This window comes from Cherax quadricarinatus, chromosome 93, assembly GCF_038502225.1.
Source record: "Cherax quadricarinatus isolate ZL_2023a chromosome 93, ASM3850222v1, whole genome shotgun sequence".
NCBI lineage: Eukaryota > Metazoa > Arthropoda > Malacostraca > Decapoda > Parastacidae > Cherax > Cherax quadricarinatus.
In genome coordinates, this window is record NC_091384.1 from 1,734,696 (window position 1) to 1,756,721 (window position 22,026).

Below are 22,026 nucleotides of genomic sequence, written 5' to 3' on the forward strand. Positions count from 1 at the left end.
GTACACAGGTACAGCGTACACTTCAGTAACCTTTAACAACCCCAACAAAGAACACCAGGACGCTAGTATTTTCAACACGTGGTTTTAAAAATGCCTTTTTTTCTTCGAGGAAAGCGGCCGGAGTTTAATAAACACAAGGTAATATCTCCATCAAGGTGGGGATGGATGCCTTGATGCTGCTCTAGGGCTCTTGTTTCAAGTGACCATAGCTGGCTGCCTCATGGATCAAGGGCTGTAATAAACCTTGTCGGGTTTTATGATGTTGGTGACGGGCTCTTGATTTAGGGAATTGGATCTGTGCTCCAGTTCCCCGAATTAAGCCTGAATGCCTTCCACATCCCCCCCCCCAGGCGCTGTATAATCCTCCGGGTTTAGCGCTTCCCCCTTGATTATAATAATAATTGTCGGGTTTTAGCACTTTCATTATTATAATGTGGCTCTTACTGGTTTAGAGCGTACTGAATATGCTGTGATTCCTACGGGTTTAGCACTTCAATTGGCCACATGTCCCACGAGGGGCTCTTGATCCAAGGAATTGATCTTAGTTCTCCCTTTCCTTGGATTGAACCCCATTGTCTTCCATTTCCCAGGTGCTGCATGACCCCTGTGGGTTTAGCATTTCTTGATAATAATAATATGAAACAATATTGCATCAGGTTGCTTGCAACATTGTAATAAAACAATGGCTATTATTGCATAGGCTTACCTGGAGGCCAGGCGCTGTATAATCCTCCGGGTTTAGCGCTTCCCCCTTGATTATAATAATAATAATAATTACCTGGAGGCTTACCTGGAGAGAGTTCCAGGGGTCAACGCCCCCGCGGCCCGGTCTGTGACCAGGCCTCCTTAGGTCAGTGTCCCAGGATGCGACCCACACCAGTCGACTAACACCCAGGTACCCATTTTACTGATGGGGAACATAGACAACAGGTTGAAAGAAACACGTCCAATGTTTCTACTCTGGCTGGGAATCGAACCCAGGTCCTCGCTGTGTGAAGCGAGAGCGTTAACCACCAGGCCACCAGAGATGTATCAGATATCCGCATCCGCGGAACATCCGCACAGTTTCTTATATCTGCATTTTACTGTAAACAGATATCCACACATGTATCCGCATCCGCAAAATAAGTAAGACATCCTCGTACGCATCCGCAGATATCTAAATTTTCACATCTGATACATCTTTATTGCAGACAGCTCCATGGTGGTGCTCGGGCATTATTTTACATTCTACTTTAGGTACGAGCTGTCTAGACCATGGAATAATTTGTTAATTTTTGTGCAAATTGTTATTTTGGAGATATTGGCTCAAGGACCCCAGTGGAATTAAGTTTTTTGATCTTGGGTTATCCTGGTGGGTAAATTACATGTACAGTATATGTTGCTACGTACAACCTCTCCTGACATAGCGACGTACTCGTTTTTCAACCACTCGAACTTATGACCAGTTCTCCAATCAGTATGCAAAGCTAAAAAATGTATATAAGAGCTGATTTCCTCTATTCTGTTTACTTCAGTATACAGTGAACTACTGTATAAACATTTAGACGAAGGGACTTATTTTCATTGGGATTCTTGTTGAGTTAGGTGACTGTGGGTTATGTTAGGCTATGTTGTATTAGGTTAGCTTGAGGTATGCGAGTACATTGCCAACCGAACCACAGGACACTGCATATATAAAATAAATTGTTTGTGTGGTTCACGTGCATGTGAGTATGGGGTGAAATGTTTGATTGGATTGTACGCTGAATGACTTGTTCCCGGTCCTTAGGAAAGTTTTTAAATTTCTTTGTATACTGCTCTAGACCCTCCAGGAAGTGCCTTGATGCTGGTTGAGAGCTCTTGTTCAAAGGAGCACCTTTATAGTAATTTTTAGTGCTTGTTGGTGTGAAGTCTTTACATTCTTGTCTTCATTTCAGAAAACTTTTAAAGGAGGAAGAAGAACTAATGAACCACTAGCCAAGAAAGGGAAGTTTACACGAGACCTGGATGAAGAGATTACAAGCGAAGAAGATGAACAGCACTTAAAAGGAAAGCCAATAAATGAGGAGGTGGAGGCAGAAGCAGAGGAGACCGCACAAGAGAAGAAAGTGAGGCTGGCTCGTCAGTACCTCGAGGAACTGGAAGCGCAAAGTAAATTCACAGTAAACGACTTTTTTTTTTAAACCAATGATCTTATAAACTGTTATCCTACATCACTTTATATGCAGGGTAATGTCTGTTATCTTCCTCAGCACATTTATGGATTAAGGTGTTATCCTGTCTTAACTCGATTTACAGGCTACGAGCTGATATCTTAGCTCAGTTCATTATATAAAATAAGAGCTGTTATCCTACAGTTCATTATATAAAATAAGAGCTTTCATTCTACCTCAGTTCATTATACAGAATAAGAGCTGTTATCCTACAGTTCATTATATAAAATAAGAGCTTTCATTCTACCTCAGTTCATTATACAGAATAAGAGCTGTTATCCTACAGTTCATTATATAAAACAAGAGCTTTCATTCTACTTCAGTTCATTATACAGAATAAGAGCTGTTATCCTACAGTTCATTATATAAAACAAGAGCTTTCATTGTTCCTCAGTTCATTATACAGAATAAGAGCTGCTATCCTACAGTTCATTATATAAAATAAGAGCTTTCATTGTAACTCAGCTCATTTCAAAGCTCTTTGATAACCACAGTTAAAATAACTTTTTAAGTATATAATATTGTACAGACATAAAATTTTCTTGTCCACTTTTCTACAGTAAACTCTCTTAAATACACAAATAGTATTTGTACAAGTACATGGTACAACTTATACAGACCATAGCTGACATCAGTGACATACTATATAGAAAGTCCCTGGTTATGTAGAGTATTTCAGGCAACTTAAGTTAATTTTGTCCCTAGGACGTGACCCACACCAGTCCAATAACATGCAAGTACCTACTTATTGCTAGGTGAACAGGGACAGTAGGTGTCTTAAAGAAACATGGATAACGTGGATAGCCTAGCAGTAAAATGGGTACCAGGGTGTTAGTGGACTGCTGTGGGTCACATCCTACAAACAAAATTGACCTAATTTGCCCAAAATACTCTGCATAACAAGGGGCTTTATATATAGTATGTCACTGATGTCAGCTATGGTCTGTATACGTTGTACGTATACTTGTAAAAATGAAGATTATTATTATTTAAAAAAAAAAACGGCTCTATCCCACCAAGGCAGGGTGACCTAAGAAGAAAAACAAAAGGGGGTTATTATTATTATTATTATTATTATTATTATTATTATTTTTATTATTATTATTATGAAAAGCTCCATACATAAAGAATTTTTTGTAAATGTGATTGAAGGACTACAACCAAAATTGAATAGCAAGTTAAAAGACCTTCATAGTACGTTCTGTTTTATTCAATTTTGGATGAACTCCTTCGATTGCATTTGTAAAGATAACACTATTCTTTATTGTGAGTTAGCTTTATTGTTTGTTTATAAAGAATGAAAAAGGCACAATACTGTGACTGGAATGATACATGCATAACATTCATATAGGAGAAGAAAATTGATGACAATGTTTGGGTCCGACTTGGACCGTTGATTGCTCACTGATTAATGGTCCAAGTCAGACCAAAACATCATCCTAAGTGTCATTCTCCTATGTGCTGGTTATTTGTGTATTGAGCAAGAAAGGTATAAAATACCGACAATATGAAAGTTAAGACACATGTGCAACATCTGGATATCTTTATTGTAGACGTTTCGCCATCCAGTGGCTTTATCAATACAGATTCTAGGACATAATAGGAAGACAGTAGAACTATATACAAAAGATGAGGTAATCAGTCCCTCGGCCTTGGAGTTAGTGTTCACACCACGATGCTGTGAATACTAACTCCAAGGCCGAGGGACTGATTACCTCATCTTTTGTATATAGTTCTACTGTCTTCCTATTATGTCCTAGAATCTGTATTGATAAAGCCACTGGATGGCGAAACGTCTACAATAAAGATATCCAGATGTTGCACATGTGTCTTAACTTTCATATTTGTGTATTGTTTGTGTCTACAAACACTAAATATATCTTACATATTTTATTCACTAGAATCGCAAGACGAAGACGACGAAGTTTCTAAAGACAAAGCCATTGGTACCCAACTTCGAGAAGACTTACTCGAAGCGTCCGGAAGACTGCGTAAGAATGTTGCACGCACATACCTAGAACCCCAGCAAGAGGACATTCGCATCTACAAGTCTAAACACCAGAAGCTTTCCATCACTTGTGTTTGTGTGACCTCTGATGAGAGATATATCTTCTCTGGTTCCAAAGATTGTGCCATTGTAAAATGTAAATGATGCATATTCACATTTATCAATATATATATACAGTGGACCCCCGCTTAACGATCACCTCCAAATGCAACCAATTATGTAAGTGTATTTATGTAAGTGCGTTTGTACGTGTATGTTTGGGGGTCTGAAATGGACTAATCTACTTCACAATATTCCTTATGGGAAAAAATTCGGTCAGTACTGGCACCTGAACATACTACTGGAATGAAAAAAGTTCGTTAACCGGGGGTCCACTGTATATATATAATAGATGTTATATTTTATAGACATATAGATTTCTTAACTTTCACTGGGAAATTTAATCTTAATTCTGAATTTGTTTCAGGTCAAAAAAAATGATAATAAAGAGTATTGGACTACGTAATTGGTAAAGTTAGGTTTGAGCTCATGTAAAGTTAGGTTTGACCTTGTGTAAAGTTAGGTTTGACCTTGTGTAAAGTTAGGTTTGACCTTGTGTAAAGTTAGGTTTGACCTCGTGTAAAGTTAGGTTTGACCTTGTGTAAAGTTAGGTTTGAGCTTGTGTAAAGTTAGGTTTGACCTTGTGTAAAGTTAGGTTTGACCTTGTGTAAAGTTACGTTTGACCTCGTGTAAAGTTAGGTTTGACCTTGTGTAAAGTTAGGTTTGACCTTGTGTAAAGTTAGGTTTGAGCTTGTGTAAAGTTAGGTTTGACCTCATGTAAAGTTAGGTTTGAGCTTGTGTAAAGTTAGGTTTGACCTTGTGTAAAGTTAGGTTTGACCTTGTGTAAAGTTAGGTTTGACCTTGTGTAAAGTTAGGTTTGAGCTTGTGTAAAGTTAGGTTTGACCTCGTGTAAAGTTAGGTTTGAGCTTGTGTAAAGTTAGGTTTGACCTTGTGTAAAGTTAGGTTTGAGCTTGTGTAAAGTTAGGTTTGACCTCGTGTAAAGTTAGGTTTGAGCTTGTGTAAAGTTAGGTTTGACCTTGTGTAAAGTTAGGTTTGACCTTGTGTAAAGTTAGGTTTGACCTTGTGTAAAGTTAGGTTTGACCTTGTGTAAAGTTAGGTTTGACCTCATGTAAAGTTAGGTTTGAGCTTGTGTAAAGTTAGGTTTGACCTTGTGTAAAGTTAGGTTTGACCTTGTGTAAAGTTAGGTTTGACCTTGTGTAAAGTTAGGTTTGACCTTGTGTAAAGTTAGGTTTGACCTTGTGTAAAGTTAGGTTTGACCTTGTGTAAAGTTAGGTTTGACCTTGTGTAAAGTTAGGTTTGACCTCGTGTAAAGTTAGGTTTGACCTTGTGTAAAGTTAGGTTTGACCTTGTGTAAAGTTAGGTTTGACCTTGTGTAAAGTTAGGTTTGACCTTGTGTTAAGTTAGGTTTGACCTCGTGTAAAGTTAGATTTGACCTCGTATAATGGTCCCTGAGAAACCATTGTTACCTCACCATGCAGGGACTGGAAGAGTACAGTGGACCCCCGCATAACGATCACCTCCCAATGCGACCAATTATGTAAGTGTATTTATGTAAGTGCGTTTGTACGTGTATGTTTGGGGGTCTGAAATGGACTAATCTACTTCACAATATTCCTTATGGGAACAAATTCGGTCAGTACTGGCACCTGAACATACTTCTGGAATGAAAAAATATCGTTAACCGGGGGTCCACTGTATTTGACTTTACTTTCTTCTTGTAGCTAGCCTCTCTTTCCTCAGATCAAACTTGATTGCCCCCCTCCCCCATTGCCCATACACTATGATGCCTATGGTTTCAACAGTTCCCCATGAATGTAATAACCATGATTTCCATATCTGCTACATATTTTGACTTTCTCCAGATACCCTGGATGGAAAAAGAATAGGGAATATCCCTGGCGGACGGAAAGGCACAGAAAATGTACATGTTGGTCACACGTCTCACATATACTCTGTGGCGGTCTCTTCAGATGGTAAATTTTTGGTAAGTTCTTGTATGTATTTTAACTTGCAGTGAGGTAAGGATGCTGCAGCCCTGGAGGTGGGAAATACAGTGCCTGCACTCAAAAGGAGTGAGGATATTGCAGTCCTGGAGGTGGGAAGTACAGTGCCTGCACTCAAAAGGAGTGAGGATATTGCAGTCCTGGAGGTGGGAAGTACAGTGCCTGCACTCAAAAGGAGTGAGGATATTGCAGCCCTGGAGGTGGGAAGTACAGTGCCTACACTCAAAAGGAGTGAGGATATTGCAGTCCTGGAGGTGTTTATTGTGTGATACTTTAAAAAAAGGTTCTTGAGAGGAGAGTGGGGATATTTGCAGTTTTTAACTGTTGTATTGGTGGCTCTCTGGCAAGACAGGAATGGAGTGAGTGATGGTGAAAGTGTTTTTTTCATTTTTGGGTCACCCTGCCTCGGTGGGAGACAGCCAGTTCGTTTAAAAAAAAATTATTGAGATATAACGCATGGTTGGACAGTGCCACCTATTACTCCATTATATTAAGGTTTATTGGTTTTAGGACTAGTTTATCACAGGTTTAGATCCCACTTGGCTTACCATGAGCTCAGATCCCACTTAACTTACTAATGGTTCAGATCCTCACTTGGCTTACTGTGGCTTCAGATCCCACCCGTTCTATGAATTCTTTACAATTGTGTCATTGTGGCCTCGCAATGACATTTGTAAATCAGAATGGAACTTAATGTTTGATTGAAAAATGGTATCAAATACCAATACGTTGAAGATTAAGACACACGTGCTGAACTTTTCTCCAGGCTGAGGGCCTGACCACTTTTTTTTTTTTCCAACAAACCCGCCATATCCTACCAAGGCAGGGCGGCCCAAAAAGAAAAACGAAAGTTTCTCTTTTTAAATTTTGTGATTTATACGGGAGAAGGGGTTACTAGCCCCTTGCTCCTGGCATTTTAGTCGCCTCTTACGACACGCATGGCTTACGGAGGAAGAATTCTGTTCCACTTCCCCATGGAGATAAGAGGAAATAAACAAGAACAAGAACTAGAAAGAAAATAGAAGAAAACCCAGAGGGGTGTGTATATATATGCTTGTACATGTATGTGTAGTGTGACATAAGTGTAAGTAGAAGTAGCAAGACGTACCTGAAATCTTGCATGTTTATGAGACAGAAAAAAGGTCACCAGCAATCCTACCATCATGTAAAACAATTACAGGCTTTCGTTTTACACTCACTTGGCAGGATGGTAGTACCTCCTTGGGTGGTTGTTGTCTACCAACCTACTACCAGAGGACGGTAGTACCTCCCTAGGTGGTTGTTGTCTACCAACCTACTACCACAGGACGGTAGTACCTCCCTGGGCGGTTGTTGTCTACCATCCTACTACCACAGGACGGTAGTACCTCCCTGGGTGGTTGTTGTCTACCAACCTACTACCACAGGATGGTAGTACCTCCCTGGGTGGTTGTTATCTACCAACCTACTACCATAGGACAGTAGTACCTCCCTGGGTGGTTGTTGTCTACCAACCTACTACCACAGGACGGTAGTACCTCCCTGGGCAGTTGTTGTCTACCAACCTACTACCACAGGACGGTAGTACCTCCCTGGGTGGTTGTTGTCTACCAACCTACTACCACAGGACGGTAGTACCTCCCTGGGCGGTTGTTGTCTACCAACCTACTACCACAGGATGGTAGTACCTCCCTGGGTGGTTGTTGTCTACCAACCTACTACCACAGGACGGTAGTACCTCCCTGGGTGGTTGTTGTCTACCAACCTACTACCACAGGATGGTTGTACCTCCATGGGTGGTTGTTGTCTACCATCCTACTACCACAGGATGGTAGTACCTCCCTGGGTGGTTGTTGTCTACCAACCTACTACCACAGGACGGTAGTACCTCCCTGGGTGGTTGTTGTCTACCAACCTACTACCTAGGACTGACCACCTTAGATACTTTTTTTTACAAGGTTGATGGACTGATTACATCATCTTTATTTCACTACTTCACCTGCTTCCTCTATATTTGACTGAAGAAGCCTTCTGTGTATAACTGGAGAGGGTTTCAGGGGTCAACGCCTCTGCGGCCCGGTAGGCGAAACATTTCATCAATAAAGATACTCAACTGTTGCACGTGGGCCTTAATCCAGAATTTAGTGTTTAATGACTTTTGCAGGCATCAGGTGATAAAGAGGGCTACATACACATCTGGAATGCAGACACTCTAGAACATCTGAAGAAATTTAAGAAGCACCGCGGAGCCGTGTCTGGATTGGCCTTCCGACGCGCAACACACACCTTGTTTTCCTCTTCGCACGACCGCATGGTCATGGTGTGGAACTTGGACGCAATGGCATTTGTGGAGAATTTGTAAGTGACCTTTTTTTAATATACCAGTGTACAATAGGACCTCCATATCCATGGGGGATGTGTTCCAAGGACCTGTCTTGGATGCCGAAACCGCAAATAGTAGAGAACCCCATATACAAGTCCTATACGTACCTATTATAAAGTTTAATTGATAAATTATGCACAATATGTGGAGAATTATCCCTTTTCACTGATGGGAAGCACTTCAAGGCTTCTCTTAGGCATTGAAACCTTCCACCATCACTACTTTTGCACTTTGTGGCCATTATTAAGTAAAATTAAGGGTTATTTTAGGGCCAAGGTAAACCATGGATAACTAAAACCTCAGATACTGGACCCGCAGATGTGGGGGCCTTATTGTCTTATGAATACGTAAGATGACAGGTGAATCTTACTGTCTCATGAGCACATAAGATGACAGGTGAATCTTACTGTCTCATTAACATGTAAGATGACAGGTGAATCTTACTGTCTCATGAGCACATAAGATGACAGGTGAATCTTACCGTCTCATTAACAAGTAAGATGACAGGTGAATCTTACTGTCTCATTAACATGTAAGATGACAGGTGAATCTTACTGTCTCATGAGCACATAAGATGACAGGTGAATCTTACTGTCTCATTAACATGTAAGATGACAGGTGAATCTTACTGTCTCATGACCACATAAGATGACAGGTGAATCTTACTGTCTCATTAACAAGTAAGATGACAGGTGAATCTTACTGTCTCATGAATACGTAAGACGTGTATAGTGAATGTAAACTTCTGTTTACATACACTATACACAAACCTTTACTTTCCTATATGCTTCTTAATGGTTTTTAATACTGTAATATTTCCTTTGTAACTTAGGAGGCTTTGGTCTGAGATCAAACTAGGGGAAGATAATCCCAAGGACCACTGACAGGCCCACTAACAGGACCACTAACAAATAACACCCTTATCCCTCACCCCCTCTTCTTCAAAGGGGATTCACAACGTTCGTGTATTCCAGAGGTGGTCATCAAGACGCAATTACCGGAATCGATGCATTCATGAGAGAAGCCTGTGTCACCAGCGGTGGCCGTGACCAGTCAGTGATTGTGTACGTGATCTCCGAAGACAAGCAGCTGAGGTTCTCCGGCCACCAGGATTCCATTGAAGGCATCAAACTAGTCAACGACAAAACATTTATCACCTTTGGCCAAGATGGGTGAGGATTTATTTTTCTACTCGACAGTCAGTCTTGTACCAACACCGGGTACCCCAAAGAAGGAAACACGTTCACGTTTTCACGCAAAATTATATATTTATTACTGTTTTTTCTGACTCGTATATGTGTATATGACATGAATGAAAAAAGTGATAATTTTTTGACGATTCAATTATAATTTTTTAAAGCAAGGAAGGACGTAGTATAAATCATTATTATAAAGCTCCTCTGAATGTAATCAGCTTTCTTATAAAGCTTACTTATATGGAGTCAGCTCTTATAAAGCTTAATTATATGGAGTCCGCTCTTACAAAGCTTACTTATATGGAGTCAGGTCTTATAAAGCTTATTTATATGGAGTCAGGTCTTATAAAGCTTACTTATATGGAGTCAGGTCTTATAAAGCTTATTTATATGGAGTCAGCTCTTATAAAGCTTATTTATATGGAGTCAGCTCTTATAAAGCTTACTTATATGGAGTCAGCTCTTATAAAGCTTATTTATATGGAGTCAGGTCTTATAAAGCTTATTTATATGGAGTCAGCTCTTATAAAGCTTATTTATATGGAGTCAGCTCTTATAAAGCTTACTTATATGGAGTCAGCTCTTATAAAGCTTATTTATATGGAGTCAGCTCTTATAAAGCTTACTTATATGGAGTCAGCTCTTATAAAGCTTATTTATATGGAGTCAGCTCTTATAAAGCTTACTTATATGGAGTCAGCTCTTATAAAGCTTATTTATATGGAGTCGGCTCTTATAAAGCTTACTTATATGGAGTCAGCTCTTATAAAGCTTATTTATATGGAGTCAGCTCTTATAAAGCTTAATTATATGGAGCCAGGTCTTACAAAGCTTATTTATATGGAACCAGGTCTTATAAAGCTTATTTATATGGACTCAGCTCTTATAAAGCTTATTTATATGGAGTCAGCTCTTATAAAGCTTATTTATATGGAGTCAGCTCTTATAAAGCTTATTTATATGGAGCCAGGTCTTATAAAGCTTATTTATATGGAGTCAGCTCTTATAAAGCTTATTTATATGGAGCCAGGTCTTATAAAGCTTATTTATATGGACTCAGCTCTTATAAAGCTTATTTATATGGAGTCAGCTCTTATAAAGCTTATTTATATGGACTCAGCTCTTATAAAGCTTATTTATATGGAGTCAGCTCTTATAAAGCTTATATGGAGCCAGGTCTCTTATAGAGCTTCCTTATATAGAGTCTGCTTTTGTATAAAGTTCCTTTATATAGTCAGCTATTATAAGCTCTTCTAAATACAGTCAGCTCTCTTATAAAGCTCTTCTATATACAGTCAACTATCTTATAAAGCTCCTCTATGAAGCAACTATACATACAGTCAGCTCTCCTATAAAGCTCTTTATACAGTCAGCTCTCCTGTAAAGCTCTTCTACATACAGTCAGCTCTCCTATAAAGCTCTTTATACAGTCAGCTCTCCTGTAAAGCTCTTCTACATACAGTCAGCTCTCCTATAAAGCTCTTTATACAGTCAGCTCTCCTGTAAAGCTCTTCTACATACAGTCAGCTCTTCTGTAAAGCTCTTCTACATACAGTCAGCTCTCCTGTAAAGCTCTTTATACAGTCAGCTCTCATGTAAAGCTCTTCTACATACAGTCAGCTCTCATATAAAGCTCTTTATACAGTCAACTCTCCTGTAAAGCTCTTCTACATACAGTCAGCTCTCCTGTAAAGCTCTTTATACAGTCAACTCTCATGTAAAGCTCTTCTACATACAGTCAGCTCTCCTGTAAAGCTCTTTATACAATCAGCTCTCCTGTAAAGCTATTCTACATACAGTCAGCTCTCCTGTAAAGCTCTTCTACATACAGTCAGCTCTCCTGTAAAGCTCTTTATACAGTCAACTCTCCTGTAAAGCTCTTCTACATACAGGCAGCTCTCCTGTAAAACTCTTCTACATACAGCCAGCTCTCCTGTAAAGCTCTTCTACAGTCAGCTCTCCTGTAAAGCTCTTCTACATACAGTCAGCTCTTCTGTAAAGCTCTTTATACAGTCAGCTCTCCTGTAAAGCTCTTCTACATACAGTCAGCTCTCCTATAAAGCTCTTTATACAGGCAGCTCTCCTGTAAAGCTCTTCTACATACAGTCAGCTCTCCTATAAAGCTCTTTATACAGTCAGCTCTCCTGTAAAGCTCTTCTACATATAGTCAGCTCTCCTGTAAAGCTCTTCTACATACAGTCAGCTCTTCTGTAAAGCTCTTTATACAGTCAGCTCTCCTGTAAAGCTCTTCTACATAGTCAGCTCTCCTGTAAAGCTCTTCTACATACAGTCAGCTCTTCTGTAAAGCTCTTCTACATACAGTCAGCTCTTCTGTAAAGCTCTTTATACAGTCACCTCTCCTGTAAAGCTCTTCTACATAGTCAGCTCTCCTGTAAAGCTCTTCTACATACAGTCAGCTCTCCTGTAAAGCTCTTCTACATACAGTCAGCTCTCCTGTAAAGCTCTTCTACATACAGTCAGCTCTTCTGTAAAGCTCTTTATACAGTCAGCTCTCCTGTAAAGCTCTTCTACATAGTCAGCTCTCCTGTAAAGCTCTTCTACATACAGTCAGCTCTTCTGTAAAGCTCTTCTACATACAGTCAGCTCTCCTGTAAAGCTCTTCTACATACAGTCAGCTCTTCTGTAAAGCTCTTTATACAGTCAGCTCTCCTGTAAAGCTCTTCTACATACAGTCAGCTCTCCTGTAAAGCTCTTCTACATACAGTCAGCTCTCCTGTAAAGCTCTTCTACATACAGTCAGCTCTTCTGTAAAGCTCTTTATACAGTCAGCTCTCCTGTAAAGCTCTTCTACATACAGTAAGCTCTCCTGTAAAGCTCTTCTACATACAGTCAGCTCTCCTGTAAAGCTCTTCTACATACAGTCAGCTCTTCTGTAAAGCTCTTCTACATACAGTCAGCTCTCCTGTAAAGCTCTTCTACATACAGTCAGCTCTCCTGTAAAGCTCTTCTACATACAGTCAGCTCTTCTGTAAAGCTCTTTATACAGTCAGCTCTCCTGTAAAGCTCTTCTATATACAGTCAGCTCTTCTGTAAAGCTCTTTATACAGTCATTTCTGTTATAAAGCTACTTTATATACTTAGTGTAGGAATTATCAAGAAGTCGGACAGCTTTCTTAAAAGTACTGGATCAGCTGGGTAATGATGGCTGACCAGGCAGTGGACAGGGAAGCTTGGCTTCAAGCTGGGCTGCTGGGGTACAAAATCATCATTATTATAATCAAAACTAAGCACTAAACCCACAAGGGTCATATAGCCTGGAGTAGAAAAGCCCCCAAAAGAGGTCAGGGGTACAGGTTGCATCTCTGCCTCGTAAAGTTGTACTAACACAGTTGCAGACAAATCCCAGAATGGATGGGGTTCAAACCCATGGCAGGGAATTCCCTGCCATGGATTGAACCCCATCCATTTTGGGATTTGTTAATACAGATGCTCCTTGCCTTACAATGTTTCAACTTACGATATTTTGACTTCATGATGTGTTTTTTTTTTTTACTGCACATTGCTGTTCATTTATTGATAGAATAAACTTGTATTCATTTATTTACTTTTCAATACTAGTATTAGTAGCTACAGTAATTATTTTTTCAGTGACAGTAGAAATTTATCATATTCGACTTACGATGGGTTCGTGGGTCCATCAGAGCGTAACCCCCATCGTAAGTCGAGGGGCGCTTGTATGTTGGTGTCACAAATATTTATAAATTCCATTAAAATTTGCGAATACTGTAAATGTGTTTTGTTTCTGCAGTGGACTGGCCTTATGGACAACATTCAAGAAGCGCCATCACTGTATTGTGAAAGCTGCGCATGGTTACCAGAGTAATGGACTACCCAACTGGCTGACTGCAGCTGCTGCTCTTGTCAACACTGACTTCCTTGCCTCAGGTATGTATCTTTCACACAATATTTATTCATTTTCAACAAAATGGCCATATCCCGAGGCAGGTGACCTAAAAAGAAAAACAATAGTTTTTCATTTTAAATTTAGTAATTTATACAGGAGAAGGGGTTACTAGCCTCTTGCTCCCAGCATTTTAGTCGCCTCTTAAGACACGCATGGCTTACAGAGGAAGGCTTCTTCTCCATGGAAAGTATTTGAATTATCACCACCATAATTACTACACTGTCATAATTGAAGGATGGGTGGAGATGATGTGGTTCTGGAGGTAGAAAGTACAGTATCTGAAGGATGGGCGAGGACACTGAAGGATGGGTAAGGATGTTGCAGTCCTGGAGGGTCGTAAGTTAATGTTTTCTTTGCCTCGCCTAATCTTGCTGGAGAAACAACAGATTTAGAAACAAAAATTACACAATTTTCCCCTGAACTCGTGGTATCCCTGTATAGCACATGCCTCTTAAGTAAACTATCAGAGTATGGCTAGGAAGAGTGCCTCTCACTTAGTAGACAGATTATTATTACAATAATCATAACTAAGCGCTAAATCCACAAGGGTCGTACAATGCTGATGTAGTAAACAGTGGATCAGCCACTCTATGCTGACTAACCCACCCATGCAGGTTTAGTATTTTACACAATCTAGTTGCTCCTCCTGGGATGTTGATTCCTTGCTAGTCACTTTCATGCTTGCACGTCTGTTCTGTAAATTCTAGAGATCCAGCAACAACTTAGTAATGTCTTCAGCATTATTATAATCAAATTTTTATTTATTATAATCATGGGGGAGCGCTAAACCCATAGGGATTATATAGCGCCTGTGGGGGGATGGAAGGTACTCAGGTTCAATTCAGGGAACAGGCGTACACATCCAATTCCCTAGATCAAGAGCCCCTCACCAGCATCAAGGAACCTCCCTTGAGGAGATTATAAACAAAACTAAGCACTAAACCCACCAGGGTCATACAGCACTGCTGTCTTCATCAGTCGTCTTAAAAAAAAAGTTATCATAAATATAGGACGACGACAGCAAGTTGCCTCGTAACCCCTCGTGTATAAATTACTAAATGTAAAAAGAAAATAAACTTTATTCTTTTCTTCTCTTCAGGTCACCTAGCATGTTGAAAAAAAAAAATATAGGGGGACAAGGAATAAAAAAAAAAAAAGACTGGTGCACAGATTTTTTTCTTTGCAATATTTTCTTCTTCACAGAACTTTTTCACTGCAAACAGAGTGGTTGTATTTATGCTATTTTCACAGCACTGTGACCATGCATCATTCAACAATCATAGCAGTAATAATATACAGTGGACCCCCGGTTAACCATATTTTTTCACTCCAGAAGTATGTTCAGGTGCCAGTACTGACCGAATTTGTTCCCATAAGGAATATTGTGAAGTAGATTAGTCCATTTCAGACCCCCAAACATGCACATACAAACGCACTTACATAAATACACTTACATAATTGGTCGCATTGGGAAGTGATCGTTAAGCGGAGGTTCACTGTATATTCCCCTACAAACAATAAAAAATTAACAAACAGTAAAAGCTATGAAGATAATAGGTCAATATTTCTACAGCCTCTCTACTGTCGAGTTTATTTTAAAAAAGTTTCTGTCTTTTAGATTTTTTATTTTTATTAACACATCGGCCGTCTCCCACCAAGGCAGGGCGACCCGAAAAAGAAAAATTTTCGCCATCATTCACTCCATCACTGTCTTGCCAGAGGTCCATTTACACTACAGTTATAAAACTGCAACATTAACCCTGGACCAACATCTTGGTCCAGGGAATCACTGAACTGGACCTGATTGTCTCTGAGCCTGCATTACCCGTGTGGGTTTAGCGCCCCCCCCATGACTATATATAATTAAGTCGCCCATAGTATGACTGTCATCAAATTTCTATATTTTTTATTGCAATTTTTCTGCCTTTTATATTTTTTATTTTTATTAACACATTGGCCGTCTCCCACCAAGGCAGGGTGACCCGAAAAAGAAAAACTTTCACCATCATTCACTCCATCATTGTCTTGCCAGAGGTCCACTTACACTACTCTTATAAAACTGCAACATTAACACCCCTCCTGCAGAGTACACTCACTGTACGTCCCATCTCCAGGACCTGCCGGTTTCCCTGAATTCCCTCATAAATATTATGACCCCATAGGGGTCATCAAGATCTTGGGGGGAGAAAGTGGAAGACATTCAGGCTTGATCTAGAGCCTTATCAGGCTAACAAGTATATTTCAGGGGTCTCATTAACCATATACAGTGGACCCCCGCATAACGATTACCTCCGAATGTGACCAATTATGTAAGTGTATTTATGTAAGTGCGTTTGTACGTGTATGTTTGGGGGTCTGAAATGGACTAATCTACTTCACAATATTCCTTATGGGAACAAATTCGGTCAGTACTGGCACCTGAACATACTTCTGGAGTGAAAAAATATCGTTAACCGGGGGTCCACTGTATTGGTGTGTTTTTGTCTTGATAAAGTCCAGGCCTATATGAAACAAAGATTTCATTGCAATTTCTATCTGCAATACTTCCTTTTAACTTTTATCCATGTTTTTTTGCTTCTAGGGTCGATGGATGGATTTGTTCGTTTCTGGAAAGTGGACACTGAGCACCACCGCAAACTGCAGCCTTTGTTCACCATCGCCGTGCCAGGAGTGATCAACTCGCTGGCATTCACAGCCAGCGGAAGCCACCTCGTGGCTGGAGTTGGACAGGAACACAAGTTAGGCAGATGGTATCGAGAGACACCCGCCAAAAACTCCATCGTTGTCATTCCTTTAAAAAAGAAAGAAGTGAAAAAAGTATGAAAGTTTTTAATACAAATTTGCCTTTTTTTTTCAGTTTTCTTCTCATTTTTGATAAAAAAAACATTAATTGCTTGTAAAAGTTTTAATAATAAAAATTTGACATGGTATTAAATTTTGTTTGAAAAATATATTTATCTGAAAAAAGTTTTAATAACAGATATCAGGATTTCAATAATTAAAATTAGGGAGAAAGTACTGAATCCAGAGGAGATTTACAGCACATGGGGAAGGGGAGCCAATGAGGTTTGATCCAAGGGAAGAGAGGCCCTCCATATGCATCAAGAGCTTGCTGGCATCAAGGAACCTGCCTTGAGGTCCCTTCAAGGCAGGTTCCTTGATAGTCGTAAGGGGATCTTGGTCCAGGGAATCACTGAACTGGACCTGATTGTCTCTGAGCCTGCATTACCCATGTGGGTTTAGCGCTCCCCCATGACTATATATAATTAAGTCGCCCATAGTATGACTGTCATCAAATTTCTATATTTTTTTATTGCAATACGTATATAAAAATATTTCGCATCAAATAAAATTATATTGATATTTGTGTTTTTATTGCATTCGGAAGGAAGTTCTAAACCTGTAGGGATCGTGGAGCACCTGGGGAAATGTTGGGTGATCAGGTTTGATCCAAGGGGAGCACAGATCCATTTTCCTGGATGAAAACTCTCTGCACTAGTTTCATGGGACCTATTTGAGAGGATTTTTGGTATTAAATGTTACGATCGGAGAAAAAAATCTAACATTTGTTGGATTCAGATTATTATTATATTTATAACTAATGTGCTAAATCTGTAATTGTTCTGAGATTATCATAACTCGTGCTGAACCTATAATTGTCCCGAGATTATTATCGTAAGCACTGAACTTATAATTGTCCTGAGATTATTATCATAACAAGCACTGAACTTATAATTGTCCTGAGATTATAATCATAATTAGCACTGAACCTATAATTGTCCTGAGATTATAATCATAATTAGCACTGAACCTATAATTGTCCTGAGATTATAATCATAACTAGCACTAAACCTATAATTGTCCTGAGATTATTATTTTAATTATAAGTGCTACACCTATAATTGTCCTGAGATTATAATCATAACTAAGTACTAACCCAATAATTGTTATTATAATCATTCTCGCGCTGTATAGCCCTTGTGGCTTAGCGCTTCTTTTTGATTATAATAATAATAATATAATCATTAGTGCTAAACTTATAATTGCTCTCAGATTAATGGCAAGGTTGAGAGTAACATACTGTGTGGAACTCTCAAGATTCTTAAAAATTTCTCAGCAAAGAAATGTTGTAAATACAGTGGACCCCCCGCATAACGATCACCTCCGAATGCGACCAATTATGTAAGTGCGTTTGCACGTGTATGTTTGGGGGTCTGAAATGGACTAATCTACACAATATTCCTTATGGGAACAAATTCGGTAAGTACTGGCACCTGAACATACTTCTGGAGTGAAAAAATATCGTTAACCGGGGGTCCACTGTAATTCAGAGAGTGTTAGGCCGCCCTCCTGGGATGGCTCTACCAGTGAGCAGGCGGAATTTACCTCCATCGTCATCACCGCTCTAACGCCCTTTATCTTCCCTCGTCCCTTATGTGTTCATGGGTGATGCCCCTCAAGGAAGGCTCCTTGACGCTGGTGAGGGGCTCTTGATTCAGGGAATTGGATCTGTGCTCCAGCTCCCTGAATTAAGCCTGAATACCTTCCACATCCCCCCACAGGCGCTGTATAATCCTACGGGTTTAGTGCTTCCCCCTTGATTATAATAATAATAATTCATGGGTGATGGACTGATTACATTGTCTTCACAACTCTGCTGCTTCTGCTAACTCTTCTGTACTCGACTAAGAAGCATACTGTGTAGGTGTAACATTTTGGAATAAAGATACCTAATTATTGCACGTGTGTCTATCTTATCAGTGTGTCAGTATTGTGTACCATTGTCATATTTATCTTCCGTCCTCGTTGACAGCTCCATCTTTGACTTTAATTCCACAGTTCACACACTCTACCCTGAAGCGCTGTATGACCCTGGTGGGTTTGGTGCTTAGTTTGATTATAATAATTCTGGGATGAAAACTGAGGCTACAGCTTGCTACCCCTCATGGAAGGTTCCTTGATGTTGGTGAGGGGCTCTTGATTTAGGGAATTGGATCTGTGCTCCAGTTCTCTGAATTAAGCCTGAATGCCTTCAACAATCCCCCGGTGCTGTATAATCCTATGGGTTTAGCGCTTCCCCTTGATTATAATAATACAGCTTGCTACATGACCCTTGTGGGTTTGACACTTAGTTTTGATTATAATAACAATAATATAAGCCACAACTGGCCTCGCTGTCTGACCCTCAACGCAGCCTCTCTCAAATGTTTTAAGAAATATTAACTTCTTGGACAATATGTAATTTAAATTTTACTCTTGGTCTGATCCCTACCCTTGGACATCCATAGCCACCCCTAAAGTCGGTTCCTGACCAGCCGGGCTGTGGCTCGTACGTTGGTTTGTGTGCAGCCAGCAGTAACAGCCTGGTTGATCAGGCTCTGATCCACCAGGAGGCCTGGTCACAGACCGGGCCGCGGGGGTGTTAACCCCCGGAACTCTCTCCAGGTAAACCCCTGGATACCCTTGGACACCCTGGACATCCATGAACACCCCTATCCCTTGCATGTTCCCACCCTTGCACATCCCTACCCACACTGCTGCATAACCCATACAGGTTTAGCACAATTTTATGTTACTGAAGCTGCCTCAGTACTGTATGACCCTCACGAGTTCAACACTTAGTTCTGATTGTAATAATAATACTGAAACCTCCGTAAGTCAGTCGTGCTTCCTCAAATAACTCAAGAAAAATCCCCTTTACCAACCAGACTGTAACACCTAAACCTTTTCTATATATACAGGGGCGGATCTACTAAGAAACCATCATACGGGTTTAATGCTCCCCCATGATTATAATAAAATTACTATGAAACCAATGAAGTTTAGGCTTCAGGGCCCCTAAATGCCCGAAATGCCTAGCCATGCTAGGTGTTCTAGTGGTACACTCTGTAATTATCATTTTACTATATGTAAACCACACAATAACCAAATTCTGTAAACTCAGCATTGTAATCCTTATAGAGAATAAACTTTGAATTGAATTGAATTGAAAAGAGCACAAGAAGCGAGTTTAGTCAACATTGCTTAAAAAGTTTTGGGTGTACTGTATGAGAAGGGGTTACAAAGGGGCTCCAATAATTATGCGTTCAAGCTTCAGGATCACAAAAATGTCGGTCTGCCACTGGCTATATACATACAAGATTTCTGCAGTTGCACCTGCCACCCACACATTGCAACATACGTCGACTGATTGGTATGTTTCTTGGAGAGAACAGCATCTTCGTTTCCAACACTCGGACAGACATTTTGTGTCACTCTGGGATTATTATTATAATCAAAGAAAGCGCTAAACCTTCGCTCGGGCAGTTCCACCTCCGCTACGACTACTCTTCACCATGCAGCAACATTCACCTTTTTACGATAATCTGGAATATTGAAACATATTTCAGTATGGTGTCCAATGCTTTACAGATATGAATAATGTGAGGAAGAGCATCGGTGCCCCAGAGCACCGCTGGCAAGACAGCGATGTACTAAGTAATGATTAAACTGTTTCTTCTCACCATGAGATTAAAAAGCCTCCTTAAGGGAGGCTTTTCAATCTCATGGTCTTGTGATCTAAGTAATGAACTTGCCAGGGAGTGTGAGGGGCTGACCGCTGCCGTACCCTTCTACTGCTTCCTCTCTACCTGTGTCAGACTGAAGAATCCAGCTATGCAGGCGAAACATCCCACGCGTTGAAAAACACGTGTTATCCAGCACACTGAGAGAGAGTCACATCCCTGAGGTTAAATAGTGACTGTCTGACTGTCTGTGGCCACTGTGTCAACTGTGAGACCAAGAGAAAAAAGTTACCCCTGAGGGTTTACCACGTAGACCTCGAGTGAGGATTTTGGGCCACAGATGGCGTTGAGAACCCCACCGGTCATTCTTTAAAAATAATAGGATATGAAAGAAAATATTCCTGCCCTCAAACCATACATATAAAATATATAATTTTCTCAAAACACCCATATTATTTTGAACATATATATGATATAACTCTAGGTAATATGTACTGACAAGATTATTTAGAAAGACACATGAGTAAACAATAGGACATATTTATCAGAAAATGTTTCGGTTCTGGGACTTTGATCACTTCTAAGATACAGAAGTTGAAAGGCAGTGTATTTAGATGAAGACTGAGGTGTGGGGTGACACATGGTGACTGAAAAATGCTATATTGGGATAAGGACAGATAGATAATGTTATCAGTCCCTCAGTCTTAGAGTTGGTGAAGACCACCATCGTCTTGAAGCACAGACAGGAAGGTATAATATTAGTCAGGAAACAGGATAAGTGTTCCCTGACACGGGTCTTAGTCATATGATGACCCTCAGCTGGAGCTTTAGGTCATCTGACCGAGTCCTTCCACTGGCTTACCCCTCCACCTCTTTAAAAATCATGGATATGATTACAACAATCAGAAGATATAGTCTGAAGCACAGACAGGAAGGTTGGTGGTTATATACTGGCGTCAGACGCAGCAGACGAAGACACTATCAGTGGCAGGCTGTATTCCACAGTGGAAGTAGGTCATACCCGAGGGATGGGTCAGGAGTAAGCAAGGTGCTTCCAGGGATGGGAAGGAGTAAGCAAGGTGCTTCCAGGGATGGGAAGGAGTAAGCAAGGTGCTTCCAGGGATGGGTCAGGAGTAAGCAAGGTGCTTCCAGGGATGGGAAGGAGTAAGCAAGGTGCTTCCAGGGATGGGAAGGAGTAAGCAAGGTGCTTCCAGGGATGGGAAGGAGTAAGCAAGGTGCTTCCAGGGATGGGAAGGAGTAAGCAAGGTGCTTCCAGGGATGGGAAGGAGTAAGCAAGGTGCTTCCAGGGATGGGAAGGAGTAAGCAAGGTGCTTCAAGGGATGGGTCAGGAGTAAGCAAGGTGCTTCAAGGGATGGGAAGGAGTAAGCAAGGTGCTTCCAGGGATGGGAAGGAGTAAGCAAGGTGCTTCCAGGGATGGGAAGGAGTAAGCAAGGTGCTTCCAGGGATGGGAAGGAGTAAGCAAGGTGCTTCCAGGGATGGGAAGGAGTAAGAAAGGTGCTTCCAGGGATGGGAAGGTGTAAGCAAGGTGCTTCCAGGGATGGGAAGGAGTAAGCAAGGTGCTTCCAGGGATGGGAAGGAGTAAGCAAGGTGCTTCCAGGGATGGGAAGGAGTAAGCAAGGTGCTTCCAGGGATGGGAAGGAGTAAGCAAGGTGCTTCCAGGGATGGGAAGGAGTAAGAAAGGTGCTTCCAGGGATGGGAAGGAGTAAGCAAGGTGCTTCCAGGGATGGGAAGGAGTAAGCAAGGTGCTTCCAGG

General features: G+C 40.6%; 1 protein-coding gene and 1 long non-coding RNA gene across 2 annotated transcripts; one reads left to right on the forward strand and one right to left on the reverse strand.

Moving 5' to 3' along the window:
* Positions 1-18,488, forward strand: U3-55K (U3 small nuclear riboprotein factor 55K). Its single transcript, XM_070104586.1, has 8 exons — positions 1-138; positions 1,920-2,133; positions 4,097-4,339; positions 6,126-6,247; positions 8,410-8,603; positions 9,603-9,800; positions 13,594-13,730; positions 16,331-18,488. Exons 1-8 carry the CDS (start codon positions 91-93, stop codon positions 16,570-16,572), a joined length of 1,398 nt encoding a protein of 465 aa, XP_069960687.1. The 5' UTR covers positions 1-90; the 3' UTR covers positions 16,573-18,488.
* LOC138855406 (uncharacterized) lies at positions 16,425-20,566 on the reverse strand. Its single transcript, XR_011394646.1, has 3 exons — positions 20,379-20,566; positions 20,101-20,114; positions 16,425-16,540 (listed from the first exon to the last, which is right to left on the reverse strand). It is a non-coding gene; the product is annotated as an uncharacterized lncRNA (long non-coding RNA).
* Positions 20,567-22,026: the final 1,460 nt, after the last annotated feature.

What these genes read in the sequence shown, in the direction of transcription:
- U3-55K (XM_070104586.1), top strand. Translation starts at nt 91, where the DNA reads ATGCCTTTTTTTCTTCGAGGAAAGCGGCCGGAGTTTAATAAACACAAG. An exon ending in AGATTGTGCCATTGTAAAAT is followed by an intron (nt 4,340 to 6,125) that starts GTAAATGATGCA and finishes GACTTTCTCCAG; the next exon opens with ATACCCTGGATGGAAAAAGA. An exon ending in ATGGCATTTGTGGAGAATTT is followed by an intron (nt 8,604 to 9,602) that starts GTAAGTGACCTT and finishes CGTGTATTCCAG; the next exon opens with AGGTGGTCATCAAGACGCAA.